The following is a 16,568-nucleotide window of genomic DNA, read 5'->3' as shown; positions in this document are numbered from 1 at the left end:
ATTGTGTAAATGTACAATGCTCTGATATATTTTGTGCATTCTAAAACATACAAAAATAAAAATTTTAAAGTCTTGATAAAGTTGAGCTAAGCAATTTTATAAAATATTTTCATTTCAACGTGTGATAGAACAAATACTTCCTGCAGTGTCCTTACAGAAGTTTACTTCTTTTGTTGGAGGGAGTTTCCCATTTAATGTCCAATGTTTATGAAAAGTCCACAATTTATGAAACACAGTTCGAAGGTGGGATCTGTGTTGCATTTATTTCAATATATGGTTGTAATTATGATCTCAGTCTCATATTAGAAAAGGGCACAATGTACTCCCAGTTGGAGGCTAAAAAATGAATAGTCGATGCAGCTGGTGTCAATCTATAGTTCAAAGAGTCTTTAGGATAACTTCCCATTTTGGAAATCAGCTGCCTATCAGCTTTGCAAAAAGCTTATTGTTCTAGGTAGTAAGGAAGGTGTCAGCTCAGCCATTCCTTATTACTGACTTGGGCTTGCATTGGAATCACCTTAAATATGAGATTTCTTTACATGACCCTTTTTAAGCCACTTGTCTGTCACATCATGATTCATTAGACCACCACAACATATGTTTACCCGTGACATCAGCCATGTAGAACCTGTAAAAAATGCTGCAACGTGCTAAATGAAGAGACAAGTGAAGGTACAATACTACTAACTACCCCTCAAAGCTGTGCCCCCTGACTCTTCCTGCAGAATTCCTCTGCTCCCAAATGTGACCTGTGGCTCTGATACACAGGCTGAGTGCAGGTTCCATGTGACTCCACATGTTCAGTATTAAGTATTAAATAAACCTCAGTTTCTTTCCTAGCTGAGATAGCCAACACATATAAATAAAAGTTTTACTGCTCCCTTTTCATTCCCCAGTGGATCATCATGCATGGTCCGTGTTGAAGATGGTACCCTGGATAACGGCAGTTCCTGTCGGTGGTCACGTAGCCTCTGATCTTAGTTTCAAATACCTCTGTTGCCAGTGTTCACAACCTGCTCTTGTTAACAGTGTTTTTTGTCTTGCGGATCCTGATGTCATATCCTGCAACATCTCCTCCTGGACTTGTCTTTTCACTACTGTGCATCCGCCATCCTCTGATTATCACATAGCCTCTGATGGCCAGGAAAACGGTTCTGGAAAGACATAGATTATTGCTCTGCCTGCCCAAGAGTCGGCAGTTGTACAATTCAGCATTGGGGCAGTCCCCCACAGTTGTCAGCACCCTGCTCTGTGTAGGAAGGCAACTCAATAAAAACATAGAAACAGAGCAGAACCAAGACTTCTTCAAGAATCTTTGAGAGCAGGCAAAGACTTAATACTCGTGGAAATATTCACATTGTTCAGGCAAACAAAGACAATCTGCGTGGTTTCATTTTGTTTTCAATTTCCCAGTTAATGGACCATATACCTAGATACCTATTTGCTGCCATCTAGTGAAATAAATAGGTTGATTGTGCATAGAATTCTGAACTCATTATATGGTTGAAGGCTAGCACTCAAAATAGTTATTCATGTTGATTTGTTATAAGTTTTTGAAATGCCTAATCAGAGGCCTGCTTTGCTTACCACTGGGACCCTGAACATGGCCTTCATACTATAGAGTCTAGGACTCAGGATCAAGCTTGGTTCACTCTATAAACATGACCGTTGGAAATCTGATGGGGCCTTAGAGTTCAGTAGATCTGAAGTAAACACATAATAATCAACAGGTCACCCAACGTTAGTGATCATTTCACTTTATGGAGGCAGCAGAACACATAGCCTAGCTTCTTCTTACCAGCTGTGTTGGGCAATTCACTTCTCTTCTTTAGACATAATTTTCTTCATCTGTAAAATGAAATGGCAGGCCCAGGTGACTAGCAAGGTCTTTTCCAGGTCTAAGAGTGCATGACAGTATATACTGTATTTTGCCAATGTATAATGTGCACTTTTTTGCCCAAATTTATAAGTGAAAAATAAGGATGTGCATTATACATGGTTGTAATGATTACATACCATGGTTACAATAGTGGGGTTCGCATGTATAACATGCACAAAAGCATGGGTGTATATTTTACATGGCAAAATATGGTAAACTATTTCCTCTTGGAAATTGCCACAATCATATTCCCAGAATCCTCTTTTTATGTCTGAAATAGATGTTGCTTCTATAACTCTATGTGTTTGTCTCTCTTTTGGTTATGGGTAGAAGTGAGCAGAAATTCTGCCTTGGATGAGGGAGAAGCAAATGTGGACTGTAATTGTATTCGCTTTTCTCTTAAGAGTCTCTAGTGGAATATTGTCCACCAGGGGATAAATGGACACTCACCAATGTGCATTTAACTTCTTCTCTTAACTCACAACAGCAAATTTAGACGTATGTTACCTGCTATAAATGATCAACCTCCTAAACTGCACTTCCATTGCTTTGTCTCTCCATTTCATATTAGGACTTCTGGATGAAGTGTTCTGGGTCTGTTGTAACTCACACTGGTCTGCCTTTTCTCTATACATTTCTACGTAGCTACTCCAGTATAAACCAAAATGTTTGATGTTCAGGTCATTTCCTATGTGTAAATCTTATTTCTCTCCCAGACTGAAAAATATACAGAGGCAGGGACTGCTGTTAGTTTTTCGTTTTCGTGAGGGAACCTGGCATTTTTGTTCGGGGAATGTGTACGGTTCTGATAATTAGGGTGCTTTTCCTACATGCTTTACATAAATGAGACTATTACGCTAAGCAAAATAAGTCGGAAAAAGCTAAGAACCATATGATTTCACTCTTGTGTGGGATTTAAAAGTGAAACTCATAGACACAGACAACAATGTGGTGGTTACCGGAGAGGGTGGAGGGCAGTACAGGGGAAAGGGGACCACATCTGTCGTGGTGGAAGATGATTTCACTTTGGGTGGTGGGCACGCAACATAATATACAGATCATACATCATAGAAATATATACTTGAAACCTATTTGACCTTATTAACCAATGTCACACCAATAAATTTTTTTTTAATTTTTTTTTATTTATTTTTTATTGATTATGCCATTACATTTGCTCTATTCCCCCCTCCCTTCCCCTCCACCCTGCATACCCCTCCCCCACCATTTCCCCCTTTAGTTCATGAACATGTGTCTCAAATTCTTTAGATTCTGTATTTCCCCTACTATTCTTACCCTCCCCCCTATCTATTTTCTATCTACTGTCTATACTACTTATTTTCTGTACCTTCTCCCCCTTCCCCCTCCTCCCACTCCCCCTGTTGCTAACCCTCCTTGTGATCTTCATTTCTATGGTTCTGCTCCTGATCTAGCTATCCTCTTAGTTTGCTTTTGTTTTAGGTGTGGTTCTTAATAACTGTGAGTTTGCTGTCCTTTCACTGTTCATCTTTTTTATCTTCTTTTTCTTAGGTAAGTCCCTTTAACATTTCATATAGTAAGGGCTTGGTGATGATGAACTCCTTGAATTTGACCTTATCTGAGAAGCACTTTATCTGTCCTTCCATTCTAAATGAAAGTTTTGCTGGGTAGAGCAATCTTGGTTGTAGATCTTTGGTTTTCATGACTTGGAATACTTCTGTCCAGCCCCTTCTTGCCTGTAAGGTCTCTTTTGAGAAATCAGCTGACAGTCTGATGGGAACTCCTTTGTAGGTGACTGTCCCCTTAGCTCTTGCTGCTTCTAGGATTCTCTCCTTCATTTTAATCTTGGCTAATGTAATTATGATGTGCCTTGGTGTGTTCCTTCCCGGGTCCAACTTCCTCGGGACTCTCCGAGCTTCCTGGATCTCTCGGAAGTCTATTTCCTTTGCCATCTTGGGGGAAATTCTCCTTTATTATTTGTTCAAATAATTTTTCAACTGGTGGTTGTGCCTTTCCCCCCTTCTGGTACCCCTATAATTCGGATGTTGGAACGTTTAAAGATGTCCTGGAGTTTCCCAAGCCTCTCCTCATTTTTCTGAATTCTTATTTCTTCATTCCTTTCTGCTTGATCATCTTTTTCTTCTGTCTGGTCCTCTCCCTTGATTTGAGTCCCAATTTTCTTTCCATCACTATTGGTATCTTTTGTATCAGCATTCATTTCGATTAACTTAGCTTCCATATGTTTCTCTAATTTGTGACTAAAATCCACCAGTTCTGTAAGGATCTTTATAACCAGTGTTTTGAACTGTGCATCTGAAAGACTGGCTATTTCTTCATCACTTAGGTCTATCGGTTCTGGGGCTCTGAGTTGTTCTAGAGCCATTTTTGGTTTATTCGTGCTGTTTAGTGAGCGGAGCGAAGCCTTAGTTGTTTACCAGGACGGGGCGACCCAGGTCGCTGGTTTGTGACACTGTGTGTGGGGGCGGGGTCAGAGAGGGAGCAATGGCGTTCCTCTCCGCTAGCCCAGCGCATGCAGTCACTCAAACGCCTCGGGCTTGCTTATCCGATCCTAATTTTGCGAGCCTGCTGCACCGCGCGGGTTTCCCTTCTCACTGGTTTCTCCGCACGTAAATGCGCGCGACTGAGCGACTCACCGCACCTATTCCCTGTGCGCTCCGGCAGCCAGCTCGCTGGCGATCAGCCCTCGGTTGCCTGCGTGCCCGCGCACCGCCCCGGGAATTTTTTCTTGCTAACCTGCTCTGCTTCTGGCCTCGCTCCTCGTACCGGTCCAGCCGAGTATCTAGTTGTCCTTTGGACTCCGTATTGTCGATTTTCCGTGTGGCTTGGTTGTGACTGCTGTTAAAAATAGTTGTTCTTAGATTTGGTTGTGCACAGAGGCGAGGTGGACCCTCCACCTACTTCTCCATCTTGGCGGAAGTCCTCACACCAATAAATTTAATAAAAAAAATAAATAGGCCAACAGTGTCAAATGGAAATTTAATGTGAGCTGCATATGCAATTTAAAATTTTCTAGTAGCTATTTAACAAAGTAAAAAATAAAACAGGTAAAATTAATTGTAATATATCTTTCTTAGCCCAATATATCCCAAATATTGTCATTTCAACATGTAATTAATCTAAGAAAACATTATTAATAAGACTTTTTTACATCATTTTTTTTTTTTTGCTCTTCAAAATCCAGTGCATATTTTTTCAATTACAGCACATCTCAATTGGGACACTAAATTTTCAGTAAAGTGAAACGTAGACCTCCTGAAACGACATGTAAGGTTATACTTAAGGGAAAATATTTGCACTGTCTTCATTTATAAATCTGAATTTAAACTAATGAAAATTGAACAAAGGAAACAGTTCCTTGCTCACACTAGCCCCCTTTCAAGTGCTTGGTACACACGGGAGGCTCAAGCCCACAGCATCCGACGACACAGACCTAAATCCCTGCCCCTGGGAGGCAGGCACCAGGGGCTGCATCAGCACCATCCGGAGCTCATCGAAAGTGAAAAATCTCAGGCCCTACCCACTGTGTGTGCATTTTCACAAGATCCTGGGTGATGCTGTAAAGCACGTTAAAGCCCAAGAAGCATCTCTGCAAAACACACGGATCTCTCGGACAACAAGCTCCAACGTGGAAATAGAGAACAAACTGATGGTGACCAGAGGGGAGAGGGATAACGGGGAAAGAAGGGGAAGATCAATTCAAGGAACGTGTATAAAGGACCCATGGACAAAGACAATGGCAGGGGAGGGGGGATCGAATGTGGGTGGTGGGGGTCGGTAGGGCAGAGGAGAGTAATGGAGAGGGAAATGGGGACAACTATAACTGAACCACAATAAAAAAGTTCAAAATAAATAAGCATGTGACTCTTCAGTCTGGGCCCTTAAGACACCCCAACAACAACACACAGTGAGCTCCAGAAAGAGCAAATAAATGGAGAACCCCGGGGGCCAAGGAGACTCGCAGTAGGAGAACAACTGCAGGGACCAGCAGGACATGTTCTGTGGAGAAGCTCTTGGTTCCCCACAGAGGCAGCCACGGCCGCTCTGCTGAGGGGACTGACCCAGGGCCATCCTGGGACTTGGGGCGGGCCCTGCTCCCAGGATCTGCAGTGAAGAAGCTCACACTAACTGCCGTGACTCCCACAATGAAGGCTGCCGCGCTCTCCCCACCATATACACTTGAACCTGCAAGTTTAGAACCCCTGAAATGCAGCTGTGAACCGATGTTTCTGCTCCACACAAATGAGAGTTAAGACTGCCCCTTCCTGACCCCAGGGGGGGCCAGAGGGGCCGTGCCACCCAGCATACTGCAGCTTCCCCCAGACCCAACACAGACACACTCAACACCCTCACCGTATGGGGGTCAGTCCATCCCGCCACCCCCAAGATCCAGTGCATGCTGCTGCACCTGGCTAGTCCTTATTTGGTGTGTTTTTCACAGGACTCAGCATTTGTGGGGCCTTTCAATGTGCTGTTCGTTTAAGGATTCATCGTCCTAATCTACCAGGAGCTCATTGTTCCAATTCCGTGATCCTTAACCCCGCTGCACACTAGAGTCCCCTAGGGCATTTTAAAAAGTTCCAGGCATCAACACAGTCTTTTTTTTTTTTTTATTCAATATGTTGAGAATCAGGTTACTTTTTAAAGATATAATTAACATAGAGTACTGTGTAAGGCATTGTCCCGTCTAATTAAATGAGGTGTCTGGAAGGTACCATAGTCAGTCCCAGATTCCCGGGGGGTACTCTAACGTGCACCGGGAGCTGAGGGCGTCCAGTCCACTTAGAAAGAGCCCTCCTTGCCAGTCCGGTCCTGGCGTCCGTGTCTGCACATGCGCATCACCGGCAGTCCTGTTAGGACGCACGTTCTGACTCAGCAGGCTCCGAGGGTGAGTAAGCCCCACCTGGGGAACAGATGTGGCCCAGGGGGCGTTTGGGGAGTGATCATCAGCGTTTTTCCATCACAGGAAACCGGGGCAAGTTCATCACCTGTCCTCACTCCTCCGTGAAACCTTCCTCTGTCTCTCCACCCTCTGCTCTTGTATCACCGCGTCTTCCGATTTCCTAAAGCATTTACCTTTAAGTGAACTGCTTGCCGCTGTCCGCTGCCTCTCGTGTGCACGTGTGTCGTCTGCTGGATTAGACTACAGCTCCTCAAAGGCAGCGTTGACCTGTCACGTGGTTTCTGTAACTCCCAGGGCGCCCAAAGGGTCTTACCCTTAATAGGTGCTACACAAAGGCTTCTTGATTAATGGAAACATGGAATGTGAGATGTGAAAGTCTCTAAAAAAATCCAAAGGACTGAAAAATTGGAAGTGTTTTTCTTTGATCAGTGGAAAAAATGTTTAGACATACACGGAGGAGAGGAGATGGGGGGATTTGGATTTTTATGTTAGCTTTTTTCACTCTGGGTGGAATGGTTGGATGGAACCATTAGTGAGAGAGACCAGCACTCAGATTCCAGCTCAGTGCTTTTTCCCGTTTAGTATGCTCTTTTGGAAAAGGTCAAGGCCAAGAGGCCTGTACAGCTTCTGCTGCGATGCCAGAGTGCCAGGTGACCAGGGATCAAGCAGCCTTCTGAATGTTCCAGAAAACCTGGCAGGGCGCAGTGTCTGCCCGAGTTGCTCAGTCTCCTGCCATGTGTGCTTCTTCATAGACTTGTGGTGTTCTTTTCCAGTTGTCTCTCAGGAGCCACAGGAAGGATCTTTGCTTGGGATTCTTTACCTTTTAACACCAATACATAGCGAGAGAGCAGCACCCCCCAGTTATCTAGAACTTAGCTGTTGAAGGCCGTGACCATCTGGAGCACAGCCGCAGAGAGGCGCTCTGCCCAGTGGGGGCCACAGTTGGAAGGATCCCACTTCCTCACAGGTGGCCCAGTGAGCACCGGCGGACTTACCACTGTAAACGTGAGAACGAGGATGGATTTGGCCGCCCCTCTCAATTGCAGTTCCTGATTAACGACAGTTAATAAATCATTCATTGACCATCACAGCCAGCTGTGAGGATGGCAATAGCAGCAAACACTTCTGCAATGCTTCCTCTGCACAAGGCGCTGCTCTAAGAGCTCTGCATCTATGACTGGATCACTTACTCTTCCCAATAACCCTGTGAGGTACTGTTATTATCCCCATTTCACAGGTAAGGACACTGAAGAGGTCACGTGTGTTGGCCAAGGTTACACAGATTGTGAGTGATGGAGGTGGGGTTGGAACCAGGAGTCTGGTTCCAGGACCTGTGTTCTCGGTCACTACCCAGAGTTCCCAGGTTATTTCCTGGTCACTTTCATCAGTTGTCAAGGCGACTCTCAAGATGAAGAACTGTTATTATTTTAAATAAATTGTGTCATTCCAGGGAAGGGACTACTTGTGAATTAAATGAAGCTGAAGTGAGAGCATGAACATCACCAGCAAAGCAAAGAGGCTACTTAGTGTGGGGGCAAGAAGAGGCCAGCCTTGCCCGGCAGCCCTATGCATGCTTCCAGAGAATTCCACATGACAATCCCTGGTCCCTATGCAGAGCCATTGAAAAGGTCATATGACATTGGACAGAATTTTTTAATGATGTAAAAAATCTTAAAATATGTTTTGGGAAAAATAATTTCAAGAGTGAGTTTCGGTTACCTGGAAAACCCAGTGCTGTTGAGCATCTCGTAATGTGCCAGGCATGTGAAGTGTTCCTGCCTTGCGTGGAGGGTGCTGCGTGTACCGCCTTCAGCTTTCTGACAGGCGGGAGAGCTTCGGGTGCCATGGTTTTCAAACCGAAGATGGTGACCCATCAGCAAATCCACTTGCCGGGTTGAGAGCTGCATCACTTAGAAACCGAGACAGAATAGATCACAGTTCACTGCAGGCGCTAAGAGCCAGTATGTTTTGTGATATTTTATTTTTAGACATACCACGTAAATGAATGCGCGCACACCGGGTTGTGGTTTCCTCCCGGGCGGCTCCCTCCATCTGTGAAAGTTACTAGTACAGTAGCTGAGATGAGGCTCTGAAGCCGGGTTGGCATCAGTGCTCTGCCTCTGTCCCCTGGTGACCCCGGGCAAGTTATTTTCCTTCTGTCCCTCGGTATTCCCATCTCTACAGTGGCAAGAATAACAGTGCCTGCCTCGTTCCATGGTTGTGCAAGTTAAAGGAGTGAGTACGTATAATGTGCGGACAGCGCCTGGCATGTGGTCAGACCCTCCAGAGGTCGTAGCCGCCATTGCTGCCTGGTTATCCCCTCCCATCTGGCCATTGCCTGAGAAGGGGACTCGGAAAATCAGCTGCACGGAGGGCAGGGACCTCTTTCCATCACAACAGACTTACATTGTCACATTTTCTCCCACCAAACCTTCCAGGATCATGAATGTTCGTTCTATACTGTTGCTTTATCCAATTACAGGGGCTATGTACAAAGGTGCTTTTCACTCCCTGATACATTGAGGCTACTCAGTTACCCAGAGTTTTCACGTGAAGCCTGAGCAGGCGAAGTGAACCAATGGCCGAAATCACCGCCCCTTGTGTACCGTTTGTGGGAGGCACAGCGGCGTCTCCACCCTGGGCTGGGGCTGTGTGTGCCCTCGGTCTTCAGGACGTAGGGAAGCCACAGCAACCCGCCACAAGTGTTTCCTCGCCTTGGCTCGAGTTCAAAGTAACCACTTGACTGAGGGGAGACTGAGCCTGCTGTGGCCGCTCTTCCAAACCGACCCCTGAGCAACTGGCTGCAAGTGCAGATTTCTTAGCAGAACCCAGATCCACCAAAAAGTTCCCCTTTATTTTCATGCACCTATCGTCTCATACTCTGATCTGTTCTTATCTGTTCTTGTCTGGGATTAAACTCATGTTTCCAGTTTATTTATTCTCCAGAATTGTTTTTCTTAGGATGTCTTTATCAGATGTAATAGTTAATCATGTTAAGAATTATTGTTTCATTTTCTTCCTTCCCTCATCGCTTGTCCACTGCTGCTCAGCTCAAAAGGAAACGCTCAGCTGCTGGTATTGAGTCACTGTCTAGACGAAGGGTATAGGGCTAGGTTTTCTCTTTGAGCCCCTCCCCCACATGTGGGGACCGCAGGTGCAGGTGCACAGAGCTGTTCACAACAGGTGGTCCGAGAGTCTTCCCTCTGGGGGCAGGTGGCTGCTGGTGGCTCTGCAGAAGATCAGCCATTCCTCCCACCTTCCTCCCCCCTCAACTGCTCCTATTCTTTCTTCCGTGCTAACCAGTGGCTTCTGGGAGACTGAGGCCAGAGAGGGTCAGAGCCAGGACCCCCACACAAATCTCTCAATTTATAATGCAGTGTACTTTCTCTTTCTCTTTTAATTTTATTTTTCAATTACCATTGACATTCAGTATTATTTTGTATTAGTTTCAGGGGTACAGCCCAGAGGTTAGACAAACAAATACTTTAGAAAGTGTACCCCCGCTACTCCCGGGCCCCACCTGGCACCACACATAGTTATCACAGTAATAGCATTGACTCAGTTTCCCAGGCTGCCCCTCACATGCCCGTGACCGTTCTGAAACTGCCACTCTGTACTTCTCAGTCCCGTCCCCTTGTCCACCCAGCCCCCAGCCCCTTCCCCTCTGAGCACTTTCTCTTCTTACCTTCTGTGTGGAAGAACCATTAGAATGTGACGTATTCTCTCTCCTCAAACCTGCAGGCATTAAAATAGTTGCGGTTTAAATATGTTTTACTAATCACTGACTTTCTGGAAGAACCAAAAAATAGCACTTTCAGTGCTTCAGCTAATTAAAAAAAGGAACTTCTCCAGGTCCTCTGTGCATGATGGGTGCTGCCTAATGAAGCACACACAGTTTCCACTGTACCCAGGACCCATCTGTAACAGCACATGCCAGCTCCGCCCGGTGGGTTCTGGGAGGAGTTCCTCTGTGCTGGGCAGCCAGACAGGCTGCCCGCCTGCTCCTGGTACCAAGGCAGTCTCCACCCATGTCCCACACTGTTATAAATGTCTTGGTTCACGCACGAGGAGGAATATTTCTGCAACAGTATGACCGTGGAATTTTATTGAGAAAATGATTCTGCCGCTCTCAATGCATGCTCCCAGGGCAGAGGACCCATCTGCAGCCCAGGGGTTTCTGCAGATGTGCATCCTGTGGGCAGACGGTGCAGGGTAGTCAGTGTCTAACACCAGGACACGCTCCCCGAGCCTGGGCTTCTCTGCTGTGTCAGTCTGGCTGTTGGTGGAAGGAAGAGGGGCCCATTCCCCAACCTGGTCACCTCGGTGGCCCCGCTTGGGATCGCACCTCCCTCGGTGTTCACTGGAATGGAGTCTCCCCCAGGACCAGGACGGTATCTGGTTCTCTTCCTGCAGGGTTCTCAGAACTGACCTAGCACCGTGTGGAAGTTTTAGTAAGTGCTTGCTGAGTGCATGGCCGAATGATGGATTTGTTTAGAAGGCTTATAACTTGACATTCCTCAGGAGTTTGTTGACAGAGGAAAAAGAGCCATGTTTTGGTTCAGAACACCAGATATGTACCCGGAACATGGAGGCAGGAACTTTGAAGTGTTTGTTTGTGTACTATTTTTAAATCAAGTTTTGAAGTATTTATAAAGATACTTTAAGATTGAGAGTCTCCCTAGTGCCCAAGAATGAGAGTTTTAGGTCAGAAAACAAATACATTAAGTTTACAGTTGAACTGAAGACTAATCGGATAAGGAACAAAAAGAAAGGAAAGAAACTTACCATTACCAAAATGACCGTGGGTGAAATTGACACACGCAAATCCGTTCGCCCCAGACTTGTCTCCACACTCGCCCCAGACTTGTCCAAGCTGCAGAAATCACGGATGTAGAGGTTTGGGGCGGGTACCGTAATGTATAGGGAGCGTGTCCCACTTCCCCAAATAGAACTGATGAATCTGTATGCATCATTGTTTAGTGTCAGCATCTATTTAATGAGTTTACTGGCTGAATCTTTTAAAAGAGTGCAAGCATAATTGGCTTTTTATTTAAAAATGTAAAAAAGAGAAGAGTCCCTGTCGTGGGTGCTGTGGTCCTCACACCACATCCCCTTGGCCCGTCTGATACCAACGCAGCCATCCGTGGTGGGCAGTTGTCAACATTGCACCTGGCTGGGCACACTTCAGATGCCTGCCTCGGTTTCTCAGAAGTCAAGTGAGGACTTAGCCTGTGTACAGGTGCAGCCCAGAAGTTCATGGGCATTAATACCCACTTGCAGGGCATCCTTCAGCCAGTGGGTGATGGGAGTTGGTAGATAAGATACACTCTACACAGGACCTCAGAGGGGCTTCTGTGGGGCTGGGCCCCAGAGGGCCACAGTGATAACCAGCCGAATAGCACACACATTATTAACTGTTCTCCCTCCCCTCCCCTTCCCCAACCCTTACCCCTTACCCCTCATTTCTAGGTCCTGGGGTCACCTTCCAGGTAAAGGACCTACTCCCAAATCCTCACCCTCCAGCTCTGATTCCTTAAATGGTCCCTAAAAAATAATGTTTGAGATCAAGACAAAACATTTCGTCCCTGGGATCAAGGGCTGGCAGAGAAATAACTGACCAGCCAGCCACAAGCTCTGAAACTGTGATGTAGGGAAACAGCATTTCTGGAACAAGTGCTCTTTCTCTAGCACTTTAAATGTGAGTCTCACGAAGGCCACATGTTACCCCCCAGATCTCATGCCTTGCCTTTTCCCTTTATTCTGCAGATTCTTCTGGGAAGCCTAAACTCACCAAGTGCCGTTCACCCGAACTAGAGACTTTTTCATGCCACTGGACAGATGGGGGCCATCGCGGCTCCGAGAGCCCAGGACTCCAGCAACTGTTCTATATTAGAAGGTGCGGCCCCTGCCTTTCTGATCTTTATCTCCTAGACCTTCTGACTGGGGTGTGCTAGTCCCGTGCAGCAGTAGGAATTGATGGCCTGTGTGGATCCATTCACTGATTCATTCAAAAATACTCAGGAGGAGGCCCTTGCTATGTGTTGGGTACTATTTTAGGCACCAAGACACAGCAGTGATTACAAAAAAGTAAGGTCCCTGGTCTCATGGAGAATCATCTTCAATGAGGGAAGAGAGACATTAAAAAATTAAAAAGTAAAATGTCAGCTGGTAATATGGTTTACCAAAAAAAGTTAAGCCAGAAAGAGGATAGTGTGTCAGCACTCTGTGTGAATACATGTGTGTGCATGAAAGTGTCTGAGGGTCAGTGTGTGGAAGTCTGAGTGCATGAGTGTGTGAATGTGCATGAGTGTGTGAGTGAGTGTGTGGACAGGGATTTTGCTGATATTCTACATGAGAAGGTCATAGGAGGCCTCTTTCACGTGGTACCTCGAGGCAGAGACAGCACGAACTGTGAGAGGCCACGGGGGTGTCTGGGGAAGGTGCAAAGGCCCTGAGGCCGACTTGGCAGGTTGCAGAAAGCAGGCGGCCAGTGCCATGGTGCAGGGCAGCACAGGGGAGTGCTATGCAAAGGGGTGGGAGAGTTGGCCAGGCCAGACTGTGATGGGCCTGTAGGTCATGGGTGGGCTTTGAATTTCCCTTTGTCTGTAGTGGGAAGTCATAGGGGTTTTTTTTTAAAGATGTATGTTTTATGGTTTGATTCCCAGTCAGGACATATGCTTGGGTTGCAGGCCAGGTTGCCAGTAGGGGGCACACAAGAAGCAACCACGCATGGAAAAGATGTATGTTTTAAAAGACTCAGTTTGGTTTCTACACAGAAAATAGACTGCATTCCTGTTTAATTAAATAGTTCAATAACGGACTGTAGTACTTTTCTATCCATTTTTTACCAGCAGTCCTTCAATATAACAGGGAGGAGTGAAGCAAAGATCTCCTAGTATTGTCACTACCCAAGTCTTTTATTTCACCTGACATCATTTCCATGTCTTTACTTATATGTGGTACCTTTGGGCTTTTTTTAAATCTGGGTCTTACACACTGTATCGTCTCCTCTTTTCTTCCCAAACCCCAAGGCAGACCTGAGCAAGATACAGGGTTAGCAGGGGCCCTTTCTTCTAGGCTGGTGGTGTTCACAGTCCCCAGGTGACGCTGTCCACCCCACAGAGGAGTGGGAGAGGGACGGAAGATGCAGCGAGCAGTAAAGGACATGCACTCAGGACCCACAAACCTGCGCTTGGGCCTGGCTCTGACTTCACTCTCTGAGCAGATGAGCCAGTCCATCCACAACTCAGCTGCCTCATTTGTAAAATGGAGCTAATAGACCTTGCCTGGTGTCCTCCAATGAGGATTTATTAGCTGACACATGGAATCACTTAGCTTAGTGCTTAGCATACAGTAAGTACACAATCCATGGCAACTGCCAATTTTTATTATTGGTAGTACAATAATGATGTAAAACAATAATGATGTAAAATTCCAGTTAAGGGCTACAAAACTGATTTCGATTCTTTACATCCTATAAGAACATCTTTCATGCTTGATTTGAGCTGGGTGCTTGATTTGCAAATAAGATGTACTCGGAGTTAGCTACCAGGACTGGCCTTACCTGCCTTTCAGGTTGAGAGTGGTCTCTTGGCTGTTCCCCAAAGGGCACACAAAGATAAGATGGCTGGGTACCAAATGCACGTGTGTGTGTGTGTGTGTGTGTGCACGCTGACACTGCAGAGGCGTAGGGTCAGTAGACAAAGTGGGTTTGTATTTTGGACAGGAAGTGAAAACGTTTGGTAACACTTTTGAGTGTCTGTTGATTGACTGTTAAGTGGAAAACAGGACTACTGGGTTCAGTCCCCACATTAGGCTTCGGCACCTGAGAGCCAGCTCGGTCATAACCGAGGGGGTGCCTGCCCAGGCCCAGCTGACGAAAAGCAACTGAGCAACCTCAGAGCCAGCCCACTTTACGAAAATAGGTTTACACCTCCCTAGTATTCACCAAATTTAAACCTGGGCAGAAAGATAAATCCCAGGTGTGAAGCCATCACAAATCACGTTTGTCCCCTACCCTGATGCACCAGGGCCACCGACCTTGGCCTCCGAGACTCCTCTGCCCGACCCAGGCCTTCAGTGTCTCTGGTCCAAGCCCAGGCTCTTTGTCAACAGAGATGCCACTGGAAGCACAGCCAGGTGGGAGGAAATCTCAGACAGGTGCAAAAGGATGTCATTAGTTTGGGCCTCAGTGGAGTTTGGGGCCCCAGGGGAAAACATCATCACCTCCTCAAACCCCCAAAGTACAGTCTCACAATTAGTGCCAATCTAAATTGGCTAAAATCAGCATATTGTGGGGTTATTTTTCCCCTATAAAATATAATTAATTTGACTATCTCCGCCAAAACAGCATAAGCCCCCACCCAGTCTACCTGGGAAGGGCAGAAGCAGAGGGTTAGACGTGTCCTGTCAGGACCAGACGGCCCCACGCAGTGCACAGACGTGTTAGACTTGGCCTTGTGCACTTACCTGAAGAGGACAATACCCGTGCACTTGTGACTTGTGACCATCTCTCAGAATTCGGTTCCCAGGCAGCTCCTAAAACCACAGAATTGTGACCCCCCCACACACACACACACACAAAGTGATGACAGGATTTCATCCAGACCCAGAGCAGTGGAGGGGCCTGGCTCGGTGACGAAGGGACGGGGGCACCTCAGCATTTCTGGCCGGCTGTCAACAGGACGGACCCAGAGGCAGCCTCGTGCTTGGCTGGCACCACTCCCGGCCAGATGAGCTGGAGGAGGGGGGCCCATTTGGACCAGTCTCTGTCCCCTGTGTTGGAGATGGGGCCACATTCAGCCTCTGTGCTTGGAGGGGACTCGGCATAAATGCAAATCACAGGTATGGCAAATGCAGTTCCGGGAGCCTGTCGGAGATGCTGCGAACTCCTCTCCTTGCCTGCAGATGCCTCGTTCTCAAAGCAAGTGGGTGGACACCCAGTCCCTAAGGCTGTATCCCCCAGGTCTGCCACCCCCGCCACTCACCCCCCTCCACAAGTTATCCTGGCCTTTTAAAAGGAAGTTTCTTTTCTATGCCAGCTTGTGGGAGAAATTAGAAGGGACAGAGGACATTGTTACTCTGTTTTCTTTTTCTAAGGAAAAAGATACATTTTAAGCCAAAAACACATGATTTGCATGTAATGAAAACAGTTGCCCTTCAAACATAAATGATGTTTTATTTCCTTTTTTCCCCCCAATTGGTTACCTATTGATGGAAAGCATTTCTTCTGCCCTTTCTTCTGATTTTTGTTGCTCATCTCTGCAGTCCTCACTCCTGTTTCACAGATAGACCGGGAGCGACCCAGAGCACTTACCTGGGGAATGAGAGGGGAGAGCATCTTACAGACACTCATCCCTGTGAAGGCAGGAGACAGAGTGTCTATTTCGGGAGTCTGTTGGTTTTTTTGTCTAAATTTGATAAATAAATGTTATATGTTTATTTAAAATGTAACATAAATAATGAGGGAGGAGTTGGGAGTTGTGTTCTGAACTTAGCTCTTCCAGGTCCTTCCTGCATCAGATGAGAGCTTTCTTCAGTCGTTTGTTCTCTGGAGCTGATGGGAATCATCTAAACAGGGTTTTTTTGTGGAGTCCCCATGGGGGACTGCACCTGCCCACACTGAGAAACTGAGAAACACACAGAGCTCACCTCTCTAGAACAAAGCCAGACCTGGTCAGCCCTGGCCCACCTCGTTAGGACACTTTGATACAGACTTTAACACCGTCAGCTGTGCTGAATACCTGCGCTGTGCCCTCCACTACTGTGTGAAAGCCGCACTCCCTGGGC

At 46.5% G+C, this 16,568-nt stretch overlaps 1 protein-coding gene and 1 long non-coding RNA gene across 5 annotated transcripts in view; one reads left to right on the top strand and one right to left on the bottom strand.

The window, feature by feature from the left end:
* Window positions 1-16,568, top strand: part of GHR (growth hormone receptor) — a 217,114-nt gene that overhangs the window by 179,263 nt on the left and 21,283 nt on the right. For all 4 annotated transcript variants that reach the window (XM_053657235.1, XM_053657236.1, XM_053657234.1 and 1 more), the window contains one exon: window positions 12,546-12,675. In XM_053657235.1, the coding sequence (XP_053513210.1) occupies window positions 12,546-12,675 (130 nt within the window). The remainder of the gene's footprint in view (window positions 1-12,545; window positions 12,676-16,568) is intronic.
* Window positions 11,585-15,327, bottom strand: LOC128626163 (uncharacterized). Its single transcript, XR_008390093.1, has 3 exons — window positions 15,249-15,327; window positions 14,820-14,902; window positions 11,585-11,652 (listed from the first exon to the last, which is right to left on the bottom strand). It is a non-coding gene; the product is annotated as an uncharacterized LOC128626163 (long non-coding RNA).

This window comes from Artibeus jamaicensis, unplaced genomic scaffold, assembly GCF_021234435.1.
Source record: "Artibeus jamaicensis isolate MK-2021 breed Jamaican fruit bat unplaced genomic scaffold, CSHL_Jam_final scaffold_369, whole genome shotgun sequence".
In the NCBI taxonomy this organism is placed as follows: Eukaryota; Metazoa; Chordata; class Mammalia; order Chiroptera; family Phyllostomidae; genus Artibeus; species Artibeus jamaicensis.
Note: the sequence above shows the minus strand (reverse complement) of the source record. Positions and strands in the feature narration are given on the sequence as shown.